General features: G+C 43.2%; 1 protein-coding gene across 3 annotated transcripts in view; it reads left to right on the forward strand.

Annotated features, from left to right (window-relative positions):
- Positions 1–11715, forward strand: part of TRABD2A (TraB domain containing 2A) — an 81265-nt gene extending 69550 nt beyond the window's left edge. For 2 of the 3 annotated variants that reach the window (XM_057426494.1, XM_057426496.1), the window contains 2 exons: positions 5133–5405; positions 10124–11715. In XM_057426494.1, coding sequence (XP_057282477.1) covers positions 5133–5405; positions 10124–10304 — 454 coding nt within the window. In that variant the 3' untranslated portion in view covers positions 10305–11715. The remainder of the gene's footprint in view (positions 1–5132; positions 5406–10123) is intronic. The other variant, XM_057426495.1, reaches the window with a different exon arrangement.
- Positions 11716–20629: the final 8914 nt, after the last annotated feature.

Genomic DNA, 20629 nt, shown 5'->3' on the forward strand with positions numbered 1-20629 from the left:
ATGAAGAGGTAATGGCAGCTGGAACTATCCCTAACAATGAGCTGGGCTCTGTCTTTCCTCCCCAGCAGTTTGCTTTTCTCTTCCATGAGGCAGTTTGGAAACAGGATTTTATTTGTTTTGGGTTTGGTTTTTTTGTGTTTTTTTTTGTAGGATTTTTTTTTTCTTTTGGTTGTTTTTTATACTGTTATGTTGGGCTTTATTTATAAAATAAAAATATTTTTGCGCTGTTAGTTTTTAACTATTAAAAAAACAACCATAGAGTATGCATGTTTGGTTTGTCGTATCTGGATAGTGTCTTATACCATATAGGGTTCCAACCTCCTCCTTCCTTCAAGTGTTTAACTGCCCTGCATTTTAACACTTCCATTCTTTTACAGTGCTATTTTTGATTCTTTCTAGTTTCTCTCAGCCTGGAATCTGACTGACCAGAATCCAACCCAGCCTCTTTGCAAGCTGTCCCCATGACTGATTGCTCTCATGTCCCCTGCTCTCTTCTGTATTATTAAGCCAAGAGACTTGCTGTTCTGGTTCATCTTGCAGCTGTCTTTTGGGATACACCCTTTCTCTTTTTATCTCTCACTGGGTGCCTTTATCCATCTCCATGGTTTCAGTAACTACAGAATGCTAAATAATCTCCTCCATGCTCTGCCGAGAATTATATGTCCTCTAGACTTACCGCTTCCTGTACTTCTTGCCACCATCCTAGGGTCTGCAATCCTTGTCTCCCCTTCTCCAGACTCTTGCCAAACACGTGTTCTTGTGTCTCTGGATACCGGCGCTCTTTCTCATATTCACTGCTAAAAGACCACAGTGAAAACAAGGTTTTATCCCAGATACGGTACTCTTTCGCTTTTATCCTCTTTGCCAGGAATCAGGCAGGCTATCCCTCACTGCTTACATCTCCGTCCCTTACATCTTCATCCCTTATGTCTGCCTACATCTAAATGCCTTACATCTTCATCTGTTACATCTCAACCACATTTCTGATATGGGACTCTCAGGTAGGATGATCACCCTTTGTGCATAGTTCTTATTCTGTGGTACAAAATAATAACAGATGTTTTTCTCATACTCTGGTTGCTTCACCTTTCTCTTTGTACCACGTTTGCTGTTTTTTTTCAGACCAGGAGATTGAAACTCTGGCAAGTCATGTTTTGGTATGATTCTTGACATGGACATACATCATTAACTTTCTGTGCACTGAAACAAACTGAGCCAAGACTCATCCTCAGGAGCACATGAATGCAACTCCTAACGCTGTTGCCACCAATGGGCAGGTAGTTTGACGTGGAGAAACTCCATATGCTTAAGCACAAGACTTCATTGTCCTTAACACTTAAGTCACATTAGACAATCCAGTGTAACAGTATTTATATGATAATCAAAAAACTGACTGCATTGAAACTTTTGTGGTACTGTTTTTTATCACCCAGAACGTTCATAGCTTAGGTATTCCTAAAAACAGCCATAGCAGCTTTTTGAAGCTTAAAGGAAGATAGATTAAGATGTACTTGAGAATAAAGAAAATCCAACATTGATCTGTAAAGGTATAACTGTAAGGAAGTCAAGAGCAGACAACTGTGGAAAGGAGGGCTAGATCTCACTCATCAGGGAGACAGGTGTCAGTGGGTAGTTTGGAACCCAAGTGGTTTGGCACTGACTGGTTTGGTACCCAGTTTTCTAACCACATCATGGGTGTTCATTGTTAGGCCAGTGACTCTTGTGCCTTGAAAACCCACAGTTTGATATTGGTTGTATCTCAAACATTTCATTAGGGCTACTGGACAGAACATATTTCCTGGAGTCTTTTAAAGCTGAGTGAAAAAGCTAAATAAGATGGCAGTTTAGTGTTTTCTTTGGGAAAAGGTGTTTATGTTTCAGGATTACTTGAAAAGAGATTTAAAAATACAAAACAAGTTTCAAGAAAAATGTGAGTTCTAAAGGAGAAGAGCATTTGAGGTGAGGGAAAACCTGTACAGAAGAGTATGTCTGAGTCTTGGGGTTTGGATGATGGGTTTCACTTCATTGCTATACTGAGCTTGTAGGAACAAATACCAGGCCAGTCTGTTCAATAAAACCATATCCAGCTACTGGCCTAGATGGCAGTGCTGCAGTCGGTCCAGTCAGTGCCTATCTACTATTTCACAGGACAAAATTCAGAGAAGAATGAACTGGAAGTGGTTGAACTGAGAGCATTCAAGTGGCTGTTTTACTGTCAGATACAGTAGCTGAGTAGTCCTGAAACAAGAGCATTAAGAAGTCTGCAGTTGTCTCCCTTCCCTGCAACATGACATTGTGCAATAGCAGCACAGTTCGCAGCTTCATGTACTCTGGCTAGACCCAAAGATTCTTGTGAGGCATCGTTTGCATCTGTGAACGCAGAAAGATGAGAGATCATTATGCATATTTTTCTGTAACAGGAAAACTGTTGGGTGCAGTCACACAATTCCACCTGCAGATACAACTGCTGAGGTGTCCTGCTTATATGCAGGGGAAGGGGATTAGTGCTGGTAGTGGCGTGTGGAGTTTGAGGACTTTTTCTTTGTGGTGTCACCAAAGCAAGGAAGGTGAAAGAGGTGCTCCAACCATGCAGTAACACAAAGGAGAGTTTATAAATAGTGCCACAAGTTCAGTCAACCTCCTACTGTCTTATTTTGGGCTTTAACTGTTGTTCCTGATTTTAGAATGCATATATATATTATAAAATATTCATCACATAATCACAGTTGTAATTAAGGTGCTTCCTGACTCCTTGCTTAGCTGCTGTGCTGGAAGAAGGAATTGGCCTTGGGGACGAAGGATGTACTTTTGCATCTCTGTGCCTTTCACTGTCAGTCCCTGGAAGAATTGCCTGCAGGAAGTGTTACAAAGGAGGTTATGCATATGACTGTCTGTTATTAATCGTGTTTTGAGATTGCAGGAGTCAGAATAAAGGACTGGCCATGCAGCTTGGAGATAATCTTGGCTGTGCCTTTGGCAATGTTGAGCTCCAGCATGGTATCGCCATGGGTTTGCTAGGGGAGGCTGCAGGCAGCAAGGCAGTCTTATCTACAGAAGAGGGCTGGTGAGCATTCAGTGACTTTCACAGTTAAGGAACAGGCACAGTGAAGAGAAACAGGGGAAAAGGGAAACATAAGCAGAGGACCTTCAGAAAAATCGAATCAGGTCACTGGAGACAACTGGCAGGGGGGTCACTGTGTAAGGCCATTAAAGGGGGTGATGTGAAGATGTGCAGGAGAGCCAAAGGGTCATGACACTTCAGAGATGAGAGAGTGAGAATCACAAGGATTTTGAAAGTGATCGATAGCCCAAGACCCATTCTGTGCCAGTCTCTGTCACATAAAGTGTACTGCATGATCAACTTGTGATTTTCCTTGCAGGAAATAAGATAAAATCCTCTTCATTTTCCATCTACTCTCTCCTTCATATTCCAGTCTACAACTTCATTTTTTCTTCAGGTTGGGCCCTCTTTATTCTCTACCAAAGAGACAGGCCCACAGTGATGGGCTAGCTTGAAAACTGCATCCTCAATGAAACATGCCTCTTTCTCAACTTCCTCATTTCCATGCCATTGCAAGGGAGAAAGGAAGTATGCTGTGGTTCAGGGAAGATTTCACTGAGAGAAACCAGGTTTCTGCACAGCACTGTGTGGTCCTCTGTTACCTTTCTGTTAGCTCTCTGTTACCTCTGAATTTCAACCCAAGCCAGTCTCCAATTTTATCTTGTTACAGAAGACTCCTGCATCTCTTCTCTTCATGAAGTAGCCATAAAGATCAGTTAGGTATTTGTACCATGCCAGGAGTCAATAAGAGACTGCAGCCTACCTTCCTGGGAGCATAGATGAGGAGATGTTGCTTGCTCCAAATATGAGGGAACAGAGCTTGAGTAATCAGGGTGGAACAAATTATTTTTTTTTTTTAATACATCACCTTTGCACAAAACTGGGTAAGAATAGCCCTTAGAGCTTTTTCTGGGCTCAACAGTGGTCCTTTGGGCTTCCAAGATTTGCCTTGTGAGAGAGTTCATGCATGCACATAGATTCACAACAGTATCTTGCTGGAGCTGCTTTGAAATCTGGATAATGCTGCCAGTCTAATACAGGATCTGTGCAGCTAGAAACCCGGAGTCCTGACTCCTACTCCTTATTACTTGCTATGTGTGCAAAGCTTACTTCTTCATTGTGAACAGAGAGAGAGCTGCAATTGCTCAGCCTCCTCCCCTCCATATGGACCTCCATACTTGACTGATGTACCCCTTTAAAGCCACCATTTCATACTTCTTGTTCTGCTCACCTGAGTGGCAAAATAGCATTATCTCCTTTTGCAGATCATCATGGAGACAGTAAATACCTAGACTAGAAGTCAATGCCACAATAGTGAGTTGACCTCTTGTCTTTTATGTGTCAGACGTACCTCCTCACCCAATGTTTTATAAAGGCTATGCGTTGGCTGCTCTGTACCATCTGGCTTCATGAAAGAAAAGGTGAGAGAATGGTGAACTTGACATTGCCACAGCTAATCTGCTGCAGACTACATGGCCCAAAGGGTTGCTTAGTGGTGTATTGAGGCATTTTATTCAAAGACCATAATTTGAAGATGCATTTCTGCAGTCACGAGCGCTCTGCAGACTAGCTCATTTCTTTCCTTCTCCACTAGTGGGAGCTGTTGATCTAGGACTCGCTCCTTCAGCTGGGGTGCCTTAGTTGTCCTGTCCCTGCACCTTTCTCATGCTCTGGGCAGGAATTGCTGAAAGGAGTAATCTGGTCTCTATTCTGCAGTACATCAGACTAGAGGAGTCTAGTCTTGACCTTCTCTGACTTTAAGGGCGATTTCTTTCTTCGTTCTTTCTAGATACGCAAGGTTATTCTCAAAAGTTATTCCAGCCTGAGCCAGACTGCAGTCTTTCCTCAGTTCCAGATTACCTCTTTTCCAAAGCTTTTTTTCATTAAAGAGCACTATTTTGATCAGAAAATTGGCTCAAAGACGATGGGGCAGGAATACAAGGCAGAGAAATGAGCATCCAGCCAATGTCAGGGAGAAACACCTGGTTTATATGTGCCTTGATGGTATCTGTACCAGGATTCTGCCTCAAAAGCACTTTCAAATATTGTCTGTGTTCCCTCTTTCTTCCAGCAGAAAACCCACCAAAACCTTGTTAGCCTTTTCATCATCGTCGCTGGCACATGGTCCCTACGTTGTGTCCCAGGAGCTCCCACTGCCACTGCATCCCCAGAAGGAGGAGGAGGAGGAAGAAGAGCAAGAAGAGCTGCTGCCTCACGTGCTGCTCCCTGATGGTATTGATGTGCTGGAGAAGGTAGACAGGAAGTACAAAAAGAAGAGGAAGCAGCAGCAGAAGAAGCAAAGATTGAGACAGTTTAGCGACCTCTGGGTTCGCCTAGAGGAAAGGTAGCTGATGGCTGGGAAGGGAGGAGGGTTTGTCATACAAACTGGACTTTACTTAGACTGCTTAATCCAGTATGTCAAGCTTCTGCAAAGGCTAGATATATACTGAAGGCTGGGTCTGACCTTCTCCCTCACTATGGTGCTGCAGAAAAAATATGGACTCAGTCAGAGATCAATATGATCACACAAAAGCCGTTTATTGCAAAGCCTTAACTCCTTATATACTATTGCTTACTTGCACTTACAGTGATTTAGCATATTATGATTGGATACATGTCTTGAAGACCCTTAGTGACTAACATATAATTGGTTAAGCACAGGTGTGAGAACTTGACCTCGAAAGCTTGCCAACAGTCCACAGTTCTCATAAGTCAGTGAATTCCAGCTTCTTCTTATCTTGCTTGCTTAAGCTTCCTCAGGCCTCTCATGGCCTTGCTGTATCTTTTGGGATTATTCAGAGTTCATGTACCAAATACCCATTCTCCTGTAAGATCACCGCCTCCACACTGTGGTTCTTGCTGAAATATTTACTCAAGGCTGTTTGTGCTTTTAGTAACAAAATAGCTTCTTCTGCATTAGGTTAGGTTTCTGAAAAATTAGGCATAATACAAATGGAAGTCTTGTCTGCGCCACTTTGCGTTTGGAATTGAGGGATTGTGAGCATATGGTGGTCCTCTTTATCACAGAAGGCTGTGTTCAGCAGAAGATGGTACATACCAAAGCCATTGACCTTTATCCAAGAGCTGCTGCATATGCGGAAAATGTCATACCTGGCATATATGCTCCTTGCATTTGGACAGTATTTATGCAGTATTTCCAGTCTCTGTGTTCTTCCAGTCTCTAAAAATCATGCAAGCCCCATGGTATTACTGAAGATCTGGAAAGGGGGATGGCAACCTAATGGATGATGGAGTTAATATAAAAATGGAGTGTGTTATGAGGCAAAGGTTCACACAAACTCCCTTGTTATCATCTAGAAGAGCTTACTCACCTTCAAGAACTACAGCAGCCTGCAAAAAAAGCCCACTTGTTCCTTAGTAGTTATAGTAGCTATAGGCATGTGGCTGAAGGTGTACTTTAATGGTGACCTCCTGTCAGATAACGCACAGGCCTGAGTCTGCTGTCTTTTGTACTTTGTCCCTCTGTGTTTCTGCCACACTCAGGTTGAAAGCATTTTATTTTTTGGTACTGTGACTAACCAGACAGGTCAGGATGATGAAGAAGAGCCTGCAGTTCTTGAAATTAAGCCTCTACATTCCCTTTTTTTTTTAACTCTGAAGAATATTTCTTCCTGCTCCCCAAGACACTGAGTATATATCTGAGTTCTCCTATGCCTCTTTTGTCATGTCGCTGGGTCACAGCTGTACCACTAGTTAGAGTAATATGTTGCCCAGGTTGGCTCCAAGCAGGTGCAGCAGCTGTTCTGTTCCAAGCATTCAGACATTTTAAACTAAACTCACCTTCTTCTCTAATAGAGTATTTTTTTGCCCTGTCTCTGCTCCTCCTTCCAGCCTGAGTGTGAGTAGTTTGGAGAGAAAGGGAAACAATGCACACGGGGGTTTGCATGCACCTACACAGAGTTCAAGATTTACTAGTACAACAAACACAAATATCAGATTTGGTTTTGTCTTTTAGTGTATCATTTACCTTACAGTTCACAAAAGCTGTTTGTGAACTATTTTTTGGGTGTCTGTTGACAGTCTGTTGAGTTGAAATGCTAAGGGATGATCTGGACTCTTTATGATCCCAAGCTCCCATCATGCGTGCGGTATGACACATGCAGTTTTTCACACACAGATGTTCTCATGAAGGTCAGGGAAGTCAGTGAGCATCCTAATGTGAGATATGCATGCACTTGCAGCACCAGTGCCTTCAGAAGAAGAGGCAAGTTGGGAGGATGTGCTACTGTGGCTAAGCTGGAGGTACATGAGGGGTACATACTGAATTGCAGCCACTGCAATGCAATAGTGAGATAAAAGCGAAGCTGGTGACAGCTCGGAAAACTACTGCCTAAATATGGGAGCACCAAATGCTTCCTTAGCTAAGGAAGTGTGGGCTTGATGATCAGGTAGTGAGGTGAATCAAGAACTGTTTGGAAGGAAGAAGGCAGAGAGTTGTGGTCAATGGGGCAGAATCTAGCTGGAGGTCTGTGACTAGTGGAGTCCCTCAGGGGTTGGTGCTGGGGCCAGTGCTGTTTAATATTTTCATCAGAGACCTGGATGAGGGAACTGAGTGTACCCTCAGCAAGTTCGTTCATGATACTAAACTGGGAGGAGTGGCTGACACACCAGAAGGCTGTGTTGCCATTCAGTGAGACCTGGACAGGCTGGAGAGTTGGGTGGAGAGGAACTTGATGAAATTCAACAAGGGCAAGTGTAGAGTCTTGCATCTGGGGAAGAACAACCCCATGTACCAGTACAGGTTGGGGGCTGACCTGCTGGACAGTAGTGAAGGGGAAAGGGACCTGGGGGTCCTGGTGGATAGGAGGATGACCACGAGCCAGCAATGTGCCCTTGTGGCCAAGAAGGCCAATGGCATCCTAGGGTGCATTAGAAAGGGTGAGGTTAGTAGGTCATGAGAGGTTCTCCTCCCCCTCTACTCTGCCTTGGTGGGGCCACATCTGGAATATTGTGTCCAGTTCTGGGCCCCTCAGTTCAAGAAGGACAGGGAATTGCTTGAAAGAGTCCAGCGCAGAGCTACAAAGATGATTAAGGGAATGGAACATCTCTCTTATGAGGAGAGGCTGAGGGAGCTGGGACTCTTTAGCTTGGAGGAGACTGAGGGGTGACCTCATCAGTGTTTACAAATATGTAAAGGGTGAGTGTCAGGATGATGGAGCTAGGTTTTTTCAGTGATGTCCAGTGATAGGACAAGGGGCAGTGGGTGTAAACTGGAGCATAGGAGGTTCCATGTGAACATCAGGAAAAATTTCTTTACTGTGAGAGTGACAGATCACTGGAACAGGTTGCCCAGGGCGGTTGTGGAGTCTCCTGCGTTGGAGATATTCAAGGCCTGCCTGGACAAGTTCCTGTGTGATGTATGCTAGGTTACCCTGCTCTTGCAGGAGGGTTTGACTAGATGATCTTTTGAGGTCCCTTCCAACCCTTGGGATTCTGGGATTCTTTGCTTTTGTCGTGAGAAGTGGCTGTCATCCACGCACGGTCCCCACCTGTGTCTGTAACGAAGGGGGGAATCGCGCCCCTTCCGGTCCTTGCCGTGCTTCTGCGGTCTGCCTAGTCATCAGTGGGCTGAGCTGACAGCCCCACCTCGTGGCACAGCCGCGACATGTCACCACTGAAACACGGCGCAAGCTCACACGTTGTGCAGAGTTCGTCTCACCGGCGGTCTCAGCCATTGCACTGCGCATCGCCCGGGCCGCCCAGGCATAGGTAAACCTACCAGGTTTCTTATGTGTGGGCCATTCTGTGAGGCCGGCAATGTGAAAAGCACTGCGCAAGTGATTTCATACAGTCTTGCAGTGGGCTTGGCAGCGTTGCTTTGATTATATGCATCAGCTGTCAGCTGTGTTTCTTTGATGTGCTGCCAGCTGGCTTCTCTTCAGTTATTGTTCAAACTTTCTGTGGGGCCTTTGGGTATGGAAGGGTAAGCGTTTTAATAAAAGATACTAATTGCCTTCAATTCAAGTAATCAAAGCATTTTTGTTTAATGCAGATGGCCAGAATAAAGCAAGAAAAGGGAGTGGGTGGAGGAGAAATGACTCTACTTTTCTATCTGGCAGGTAGATTTGCTTTTAATTTTGGCCAGATTTGTCTTCTGGCTCACACAGCATCATGAGGCCCTGGGGTATATGTCAGCCTCATAGCTGTGAGGTCAAGCATGGCTTTCAATGCTTTGCCAAAGAGAGCAACACCTTTGTGGTATCTAACCCTTTTGACTCCTGACCTGCCATGGTGTGGGAGCTTCCTCAGTTCAGGACAGTTGGCATTAGCATCCTGGAGCATACAAATTTCTCTCCTCCATCATGTTTTGCCATAATGGGTGTTCAGCATCATGTAGGCTCTGGCTCAGTTCTTGTTCATCACCACCTCAGAGTGCTCAACACTGGGAGCTACTCTGGAATGTTGTGATCTTTTCCCAGTGACTCTAGAATACATTTCTGGAAACGGCTCTTTCTCTCCTTAAAGCATGTCATGCAACCCCCTTGTAATTCCTGACCTGTTGAAGGGAATATGCAGTACAGGATGCAGTTTGGTCCATGCTAATATGCACATGCTGAAGCATGGCTGGGGAAGATGGATTGATTCAGTTGAAAGCAGGTGCCTTACTCCTGCTGTGCTCAGCAAATGTCGCTGCAGTGACGCTCCTCTGCAACAAAGCTTTTTTGGTTCTTACTTAGTTTCTGTGTAGCTGTAAGGTGCTAGGAATACAGCTGTCTTGACTGGCTGTGTGGGGGCAGTGGGGAGGCTGGCTGGGTGGACCTGAGTCCAGCCTCCTAAATCTCTTCCTTGCTCTCCCTCAAGACTGCTTTGCAGTTCATCTGGGCACCCTAATCCACGTGGGCTGAAGTGAGGGCTGCCCACACATGTAAGGAAGGGATGAGGCAGCACTCTGTCATTTGGAAACATAGTCCTACTATGAGAGACTGTTCCTAGCAGCCCAGAAAACAGAAAGTAGGGCACAGAGGCTGAACACCTCCTGCTCTGTGGGCTTTAGGCAGTTGTGGGCTGAGTCTGGACTGACGTTCTCTTCTTGCCTTGCAGTGACACCAACCCTCCTCCCCGCATCCGCATCATTAATGGCTACATCACGGTTGAACCCCAGCCCCGGGGCCACGGACGGTCCAGTCATGCTCATGCGGACACTGGCAGCACTTACGAGCTCTCCTGTTCTCTCTTCCTTACACTACTGACTTTGACTTTGCATATGATAAGGCTCCATTGAAACATAGGGAGAGTCAAGCTGCAGGGCTCTGCAGCTTGCAGCAAAAAAGAAACTTATGTGAAAAAAAAACCAAACCAAACAAAAATAGAAGACTCTGAGTGGGACACCTGTTCTTTGGGTGTTCTTAAACTGTCTCCTTTTCCTGAGTCTGGATCATTAACACTATTAACTGGTTTGACCTGCCCAATACAGGAGAAGATATTTTAATAAAAGTGTTATTTATCCTTCTCTTACAGAAGAATGATTTCATGTTATCCCATAATGCTTTGGGGAGATTATAATGTTGCTATAACATAGCTGTTGTTTAGCTGTGTGAGCCCAACTAAATTACACTTTTTTCACCTTCAGTGCCTTGTAAAATGATTTACATACCACTAACTTGTTTATTAGAACAGAATATTTTGGTCATATGAGTGCAGCTGGGAAAGAGAGGTTGGTATTTTATGTCTCTACTGGTAATGCTTGTAATTCTTGCTTGTTAGGGCTCCAGATCACTGCATATAGAGGTTCATGACAACACCTTCTACAATAGAATAAAACAGTAAAGACTTGTTAACAGAATATTTCTGCTGTCTGTTTGGTGCTGTTGTAAGATGGGTACACCTGAACCTCCAGTAGCCAGACAAGTCTCGTAAGCACGAACTAATGTACATTTAAGAAAAACAAATAGCCTGGGGAACTTCACAGTCATAATGTTGGACACTTTCAAAGTAAGTTCTCAAGAGGTGGTTTGAGAAGCCCAGGTGCAGGTTTTCACTCGCTTTCTAATATATTGTTATTTTATAGCTGGATTCACTTTTGGGGGAGAAAGGGCTTTCTTTTCCTTAGTTGCAAAGATGCACTGCAGGCCTGACAAACTGAGCACATACATGTGTATTTACCAGGGCATCTGAGAGGGCCACCAAACACACTAGCATCAGAGTGTGTTCTGCCAGTTTCTAGCCTATGCATTGTATTGCTTCTCCCTCGCTTCCCCCTGTGTAAAATAGCTGTTGTGTAAAGTAGCCCCAGGCTGACTTTTCCCTGTGTTCTCTCTTCCGTGGCTTCTCCTGAGCTTTGCCTCTGTGAGGGGAGCTGAGTTGAGTGGAACAGCCACCAAAGTTTTTGTTAGGTTGGCATGAGGGAATAGTAATTATAAACCACTCACAAATAACAAGAGATCCAAAGAAGCACTATGGATAATTCAGTTCTGGCAGTGTAGCTAATTTTGCAGCCTGTTTCCAAGTGTCTGACTGTGTCAGAGAAATAGAGATGTCCTGGAACTGATGGGTTGTGTGCCTACAGAGGCTGCATCCTGGGAGTCTTTCTGCAAAGTAATAAAATTCTGTCAAGGTATTTTTGAGGGTCTCAGGGGCCTGGTTTGATACCAGTGAACTAAATTAGAGGTTCCTACCCTTCACTTCCAGACCAGTCATTGGTCATGGGTCCTGAGACACCAAAGTCTTGAAACTGTAACTGCTACAGAGAGCAGCTGCACATGCTACTCAGCTGTTTACAGTGACCACTGGAGAGTGCTAGATTTGTGTCCAGTTGTTTCTTCCTAATTCCAGAACAAGGAAAGTTTGCCAGAATTGAAACAGCCAGAGGATCCATCCTGATGCCCAAGGTCTTCCCAGGTACCACCCTTCTCTGGGCCACAAAGCATCAGGAAAACAAGCATTCCCATCATGTGCCTGGAAGACTTCACTGTCCCTCTATCTGTCCCTCCTAAACAGCTACAGCAGCTTTTGCTGCCTCACAACTGGGATTGTCAGGCATGTAATGAGTAACAGAGTTGATTCAGAAGTCACTGCGAAGGTGCAGATACTTCTTCAGTGCAAGGGCTGAAACTTGTGCGTTGTTTCCTGTCCTAGGTGCCTCCACATCCTTGAAGTGCTGTAACAAAGCGTTCCTTGTAATAGCTGAACATCCTGTTCTCCCTTTTCCTTTCCTTTGTACTTCCTAATTAGTCTGTGCACTTTGCTGTTCCCCTCCTTGCTTGAATTGTTTTCATAAATCATGTCTCCAATGTTCTCAGTGAACAGATCTGTTTTGAAGTGATTGGGACTCTTGCCATGGGTTTGTTTTGGTCAAGATTTCTATTTCTCTGTTGGGAAGCCTGATATTTGTGAAGTTATTAGCTGAAATTAAAAACCTACTCACTTCAAAATATGCTGGTTTGATAATATAATTCCACACACCCTCTGGATTAAATTGTGATGTTGGAGGATATAGGGTTATAACCATCACCGATGTTCAGCCATGTGTTGTGAATTCTTGTGGATATTTGTTGCTTGACTCATCTTGATTAATGCACTACTGTGTTATGACATATCTGCTTTTTAATTATTATATGTACATAGGTAGGAAAAAAAGGCCTTTTCATCTGGAAAAGGGCTTCTTCATGAATTCCTGCTTCCTGAGATAGTCAGCACTTGCACTTTATTTCTGTTTGCTGGTGAAATGGACCAGGTGTTAGACACTATTTATTTTGAGCTTCATTGACCTTCCACCAGCTACCTCCTGCAATTTCACAGCTTTTCCTTTCTGTTCCTGGTATCTTTAACTCGTTGAAGTTTTATTTTATGACGTGATATTTGGTTAGCAACAGAGATTTCTTGTGACGGATTGCAGGAGGCGTGACTTCTCCCAGTGTGCTTTCATACACAACAATGTGGTCTTATCTGTCACAGCTTTTCTGTGAACTGTGAATGCTCCACAGAGAGCTGATGATCCAGTGCTGGTTTACTTCCAAACCCTTTCAGATTAGGATGTGAAAAATAAAATTACCGAAATAAAAAACAAACAAAAAAAAAAAGTCTTGTTCTTCTGGTAAGAGTCTAAAAATGTCTACATGCCTCCTAAGCAATAATTACAACAATATGAGAGGGGCTGCATAAACTGCACTCTAACCTCTGATATGTCTTAAGGACCTTGCAGAGTTTTGCTATTTTAAAGGTGCAGTAATATGAAAGAACACAGATTAATGAAAAAAAAAAAAAAAACTTGCTTAGTAATTCATATTTATTTCTTTTCACCTTGAAACTTTGGAAAGAGGGTTTGGGTTTTGGGTTTTTTTCTGGTTTTAACCATTCATATATCAAAATCATACTTTTAACAGATAAGGGGGGGAGAAGTGCAGGAGTTACAGAAGGCAGGTAAATAAAAAGAAATTAAGAAATCTAAGCACTTTGTTTCTGTTTTTTCTCTGCACTCCTTTTGTTCCCTCTGTACAGAGCTCTTCAGCTGGGGAAAAAAGAGCCAGGCACTGAAAGAGCAGATCCCGCTCTTGAAAAACGGGGTAGTTTTGTGTCTGGTCTGTTCTCTTCCCCGTGGAGTTGAAGCCATAAGCTGTGTTACTCCATAAGTAAGATAGCAAGCTGGTATAGGTCTTTGGGTTGTCAAGGCCCTTTTTAATCAGCAATTAAAAACACTGTGACACAGTCAGTAGAGTATCTTATATAGATAACCAAGGAATGTGCCATAGAAGATGTGTTTTGCCGGTTGCTTGCTATCTAGAAATGGGGATAAAACATGTCATTTACCCTTTGTCACAAAAAAAATATAAGCCATGAAAATTAATTTTAAAAAAGTTATCTCGTTATAGCCATGGTGACACTGATTACTGTTTTCTGCCTTTCTACTCTGCTTCATCCTGTAAACGCCATGAAAAGTTTGTTCCCTCCTACACTGCAAAAGGGGAAAGCTTTGGATTTTAAAGTGTCATTTGTATGTGTCATGATATAATTTGTCTGTAGATGCATAAGTAATTGAATAACCAGGATGACAGATACTTTGCTGTCACAGCTGATGCTTGTGACAAATGACTACAGGTCTTTTATGCATTATCTCTTATTTTGTTTAACACCCTCCCATCAAGTCACCAGAAGTTTATGCAGCTGAAGACAAGAAACAAAGAAACAGCATTTTACTGTTTTTTCCTGACAAATGTTACTATTTGTGCATCTTCTCAGTTCTCCCTACTCCTCTGCACCCCCACCCTGACTCCAGATTAGTTTGTGCAGGTTTAGGCAGTACCTAAAGGGTGTATGTCTTCTTGAGAACTGAGCTCAAGAAAATCAGTTGTTTTGAGAATTCTGAAAGTGTCGCTTGTGGTTAGACAGTGGGCCAGGTTGAGGCTGGTCTGTTTAGCTGCCAGTGTCCCTGAAGACTGGCAGCTTATTCTCCCTTTGTGGAATTGCACCAGATAGTATAGACATACTCATAGAGACAAAACAGCCTGACCCTGTGATTAGCAGGGAAACAAAGCTGCGCTGAACACTTCAGATAAAAAAAAACCACAGTGTTCATCTTCTTTTAGAAACCAACCTTCTAATTTTTTAAAGCCCCTCTGACTAATTTAGTGACTATTCATTGTAATCTTATAAACATTTGAGTAGAGTTCAGTGGAAGGAGGCGGCCCCTTCTAAAGAAATGGTGGAAATGAAATGTCTTGATTATGTTCAAATTAGCAATATAAGAAAATAAGCCCCTCTTTTCAAGTCATGTTGCAATTAGATGTGGTGATACACAGAGTCACAACTTCTGTTATAGTGATTATCCATCTTTTGCAAACATCCCAGGAAAAGCATTTTGTATGTCTGATTTGCACATAGTGAAATGTTATTATAAGTTTGAAGTTATTGGGCTGCCCCAGGGTTTGATACTGGGCAAGGAATTTTCCTGAGACCTTCCAGAAGTGAGTGCCTGTCCACAGTTCCATGTGGAAGGCACATGAAGTTTTGTGCTGGACTTTTGTTGCATATTGGGTAATTATTTGCCAATGTAGCTTTAGGGACATAAACTTACACCTAAGAGGATCATACTAACAAAGACTATTAAAAGAATTGGAGCAGAAATTCTACAAGCAACAAAATCTTGACTATCAGGCTCCTACACTGTCATGAAAGGTAAAAAGATGTGTAGCAAAAGTACAGCAGTTCCACATCTGTACTTAGCAGGCCACATAAACCAGCTATCTGTCTTGGGGCTTTAAAGTTTACAAGCACTTAGCTACTGTGCAAAACCCCCTCCCATTCAGAACAATTTAGGCATTTCCATTACTAGCAAGACAACCCATAACCAGGCACCTGTGAGATGTGCATGTAAACAGGCTGTCTTCCCCACATTACACTTACACTGGAATGTTAGCTTCCTATAAACGCCATGTGTCACTATTCTGCTGTGTTGTGTGCTTCCTCTGTAGCTTATATTGCTCACCAGTAAATTTGTACTACCAATGGCTTTAGAATACAATCATTAAATGAGTGCTTTGTGAAGGAACTTGTTTTCTAGAAGATGACTTAGGACCAGTGTCACTCTGGTGAAGTTTCTTCATATTCATAATGATACTAGAAAATACAGTCACCACAAATCACCAAACGTGGCCTCAGTTCCATTCGTATTTTGCTGAAGGGTCTAGCGGATGGGAGAACCTCTTCAATCTTGCTCCCACATTTTCAAGCTTGATGCTTGAATTGCCTGGATGTGTGGAGTTGAAGCAGAATGAAATTCCTCTACTGAGCTGAATTCACAGCACTGCTTATTTATTGATTATTGTGGGTGCAGTTGTCCATTATCTGCTTGTGAGGTAAAGCCGTAATGCTGGAGTTAGTTTATATGGCAAGACTCAAGATTTGAGAAAAAGCAGTTGTTTTGAGAATTCTGACAACATTGCATGTGGTTAGACCAAGAACTGGATATCTGGAAAAGAAATAGATAAAGGCAAATAAAGCAGTTTACAGAAGAGCTGACAACCTCTGTCTCAACAGATCAGCACCTAGACAGTAGGAACTGAAGCCAATAATCCAGGTGACATTCAGGTGTACACAATAATTTGCCCATGAAGCCAGGTGTCAGTGATAGACTAAAGTACAGTGATTGGTTTACAGGCTAAAAGAGGACAAAAATACCCCTTCCAAAATTTCAGTGGTGGCTGCTAATAGGCTGAATATTCTTCAAATGCCCAGTTCTTTACTGAATTTGTTAGCTGTTTAGTCTGAGTGACTTCCTCTAGTAATGTATTCAAGATCTGACTTGGAATTTCCTTGAAATTTCCTGAATTTCATTAAAACTCATATTTGTTTTGAATTTTTTTCATGCTTGCAATTTGGGAACTGCAACTCTTGATGCACTGGTTCTGATTTTTAAATTCAGAGTAAGTACCCTGTAGAACTGGAGGTATTTAATACCAGTCTTTTCATTTGGAAAAACATAATGCATTAGAGGTCTCTGTGGCACCTCTGTCTTGCTATACGTATCCTGCCAGGCCTATCTAGGGATCTGTTATTTCATGAGGTGAAACACATGGACACACGTTAAGCAGTATTGTAAGTATAGAGGCCTCCACCTCTAGCAGCTCCAGATTCTGGGGGTTCCTCCTACTTGGCAGCTGGACCCTGTTCCAGTGACCTGGAGGTCTCTGTGCCAGACAGTTGGACACGTCTGCTGCTTTCCCATTGACAGGTTCAACCAGCAGCAAAGCTGAGAGCGTATGCTAAAGACAGACACATGCATACGCATACATGTATGGACAAAGGACACTGATGTGGTCAGTCACACACACTGCCACAGATAAGGCACTTCCTTCAACAGCACCCACCTACCAGACTGTTTTACCAATTGATGGGGTCAACAGAAAGGACACAGTCACCAACAAAAGAGTAGGCTTATTTTACTGCCTATGTCAAGGTAATTCTGCAAGGATTTGGAGAACATGTCCTAGCAACCGGGAGGTCTTATGCAGTGCGTCCACCCATAGGTGAGGCCTCCAAAGTCACTGCAAGAGGGTCCAGATTTTATATAGTTAAATAAACATTGGCAAAACTTCAGGTGTGGAAACATCTGGTGTCACCCTCCCTGTTGGATTCTCCCCAAAGCCTGACCAGGTCTTAAGGAGGAGCCTAAGGGAGTATCTCCATCTATTTTAGCTTTGACCACATATTTCCCAATAAGGGAGTATCTCTATCTATTTTAACTTTAATCATGCATTTCCCAACAAGGGAGTATCTATTTTCTGATCAAGACCAGATGTCTGATTTTTTGGCCTTGCAATGTGTCTCTAAATAAAGAAGGGTCATTCTGCTGGTTACTATTACACAATAAGCATTACAACAAAGCTTTTATAGATTGGCATAAAAATATGTATAAATATATTCATATTAAAATGGATGGACAATACATTGCATATATGATTAGTGCTATGCATATTAGATATATACATTGTTGGGTTGTGGGTTTCATCTGGAGTTCAGCTTTGGTTCAAGGCCTATTGTTCAGGCCTGGGTACTTCAAGGACTCACCTAAAACATAAGCAAGTAACACCTTACTCTTCAACTGGTAAAGCTGGAAGTTTATTATTAAAATTGTGTGCACTCCCTCTTTCTCTGTGTTCCCCATTCTTCCTCCTAATCCATAAATTCACACAGAACTGCCATAACCCACCCCTTGTACTGGCATAACCCACCCCTTTGTCCATCCACCCCATCCAGATCCTGAACACTTTCACATGCTTCACAGGTCTTCTACTCACCATCTCGGCCGGATCCAGAACTCAGATACTCATCTTACAGGTACCCCATACTCATGGGTCCTCTCAGTTACCAACACAGACACTTTGCCCACTTGGTACCTCTGCCCAGACCAAGCACCTCCTACTAGCTGGCTGGTCCAGCTTGAGGTTTGCCAGTGAAGTACACCCACCCCTGCACACAACAGTTTTGCAGAAGATATAGATCCTCTTCTTCCCCACAGCAAATGGTGCCAGGCACATGCACCTGTGATTTGAGGTCCCACTCCAGCCACTGGAGATGAGCCTCTCACCTGCTTTGTTCTCCTCAGTGCCTCACAGTTACTGGTATTAGGGACATACACTGTTCCTGTCCCAGTGACTGGTGGCCAAGATCCCCACCCTTGTAGTTAAAAGATTTAATAAGAAATAGGACCAGCTTCAGTGATCAGGCACAGGATGTGGTCAGACAAGGGTATTTATCAGCAATGTTTTACATACAACCAGCTCCTTTTACACTACTTTCTTTCTATTCTGTTCCCCTTTGTTCCTCCCCAATCCCCTTCCATTAAACATTTCTCTGTAAATTTTGCGTAGCCTCTCAGACCCACTTGAATATCTCAAATCCTAACATTCCTCTTTTTTCCCATTTCTTATCAGTTAAAAAGACCAGGTGGCCATCTCTAAAGCTGTGCCTGGAAGTTTCTTTCAATCATCCATCAGTTAGAAACTAGAGTCTTTTTATCCTTGACATCGTCTCTTTTATCTGTTTTCTACCAGGTTTGTGTCTTTATGTGTTCTTGCTTATCACTTCCCCTTTTATTTATTATCCCCTTTGCACTGAAAAGGTCCTTGATCAGATAACTTTAATGGGGCAGATGCTCTTACCTTCCACATACCCTTACAATAGCTACTGCACTGTAAGCAGAATGAGAAAAACAAGTGATTTTTGTTGTTGTTGGCAATTTGTATTTGTGTCGTAGCAAGAGCGCAGGCTGGGGTGCAGAATGTTTCAAACTCACACCTTAAAGCTTCCTTTGATAAAATTAAGTCCATGGTGCTAAAACCAAAAAACAAAACCGTATTACTGTCCTTGGAAACAGAAGGACAAACTGCAGGTGATGCTGTAAAGATGACTAACATGACACTTGAAGCTCATCTGACCTCCTGATACAGCTGTAGCCACCAGCACCTTGCACTGAGCCAAATGGTGGTGTGAAAGAGGAAGCTGATGACAGCATCTCAGGATCTCTGTTTGTAGCTTACTCATAGCTTGCAGACCATCATCTATGTCTTGCTGTGAGTGTGGCTGCTAGCTGGATCCCAAAGCAGATACAGGGATAAGTGAGTTCTCATCCTGTGAAAGAACCTGATGGATTTTCCCTAGCACCTCATACAATTATGGTTTGCCATGCAAAAAGTTGCTGGTTTGATCTGAAAGCAGCCACATGAGCAGCGTATGGGATATGCCTGCTGGAGGCAGATATGTGTGTAACTTGGACTTCCATACCTGTTAGTCTCAAGCTGTAACAACACATTTTGTTGTTGTCTGAGGAAATACTACCAGCTGAGCACATGCTGCCTTCTCCCTCCCCACCTCCTCTTGGAAATAAATGGGAACGTAAAGATAATGTTCTCCTAATTGTGCTCAGAGCTGTGATGTAAAACAAGTGAATATAGTGTTTGGCCTGTCAAGATTGTTTGGGTTCAGAAGACAAACACTGTCAGTATAACGTGCTGCTGAGAGAACAAATTCTAGCCTAGTATTGTGGCCTGGATAAAAGTTTTGGGGTCCCAAATATCTCCCCAGGTCTTAATACTTAGTCCCCAGAAAGGGCAAGGGAAAGATTCTCACCAGCTTAGACAACTGATTGTTCTGGAACAGGAGGAGAAGGCTGAAGCCACACAGCAAAAGAAGTAATCGTCCCTTTCAGGCACAGCGTGATTGAGATCTGGCCAGTGCTAAGCCTCTTCAGAAAGTCTGCATATATCTGCTGGTCCTAGGGCCTTGGTGTCAGAAGGAAGAAAGATGGCCATTAGAGAAGCTGGGTCACAGGTGACAGTGGAGGAAAGGGGGAGAAATTAGGCTAAGTGGTACCTCACCAAACAGTGTAAAGGCACCTGTGGTAGCAGGAGGGTCTGAGCTGTGCTGATGACTTAAGAATGATCTTTGCAACACAGCCTCTTCCCATTGTCCATCATCCTGAAGAGGATGTCTGGAGCATGCACGTCATCCCCTATGATCTCTTCATTACCTACCTGAAGTTCTGAGCCACTCTATGCAGGTCCTACTTTCTTTCTCCTACTTAACCAAGCCATCCATCCATTCCTATCCAGAAATAGCCTTATTCTGCAGGGCAGTATTTCTGCTTCTCCCTGGCAGGGCCAGTGTATTCCTGGCTTCCTGGACTTTCATCAGCATAGACTGATACTGAAGAAAGACGTTCTGGACACCTCCTTGTAGACTGTCCAGGATTTGCAGGTTAAATGATGGTGGGAACTCTGTTATTCATTTTAGCTAGTCCAACGTAGCATTACTCATGCGGATAAAACCCCTCTTTATCTAAAACATGTAACTTGTGTTCCTTTAACCTGCTTTCCCAAGGTTCCTGACTATTTGTTACGAAGTCTGAACAGAATACCAACAGCACTGACTACTAACAGCATTCAGGCATTAAGAAAGAGCAAGCAAATACATGATGTGTGCCTTTTGTGGTAATTCCTGCCTGATATCTGGGATATGTCATCTTTGCCAAGGTAAGAAGATCTTTTTTTCACAGAAACTATTTTACAGCCATTGATTATGGTGATGTTTGGCCTTTCACAAAGCTACTGGAGT

Source organism: Pezoporus wallicus, unplaced genomic scaffold (genome assembly GCF_028554395.1).
Source record: "Pezoporus wallicus isolate ANWC-B61680 ecotype Strahan unplaced genomic scaffold, APGP_CSIRO_Pwel_v1 contig_5116, whole genome shotgun sequence".
Taxonomy (NCBI): domain Eukaryota; kingdom Metazoa; phylum Chordata; class Aves; order Psittaciformes; family Psittacidae; genus Pezoporus; species Pezoporus wallicus.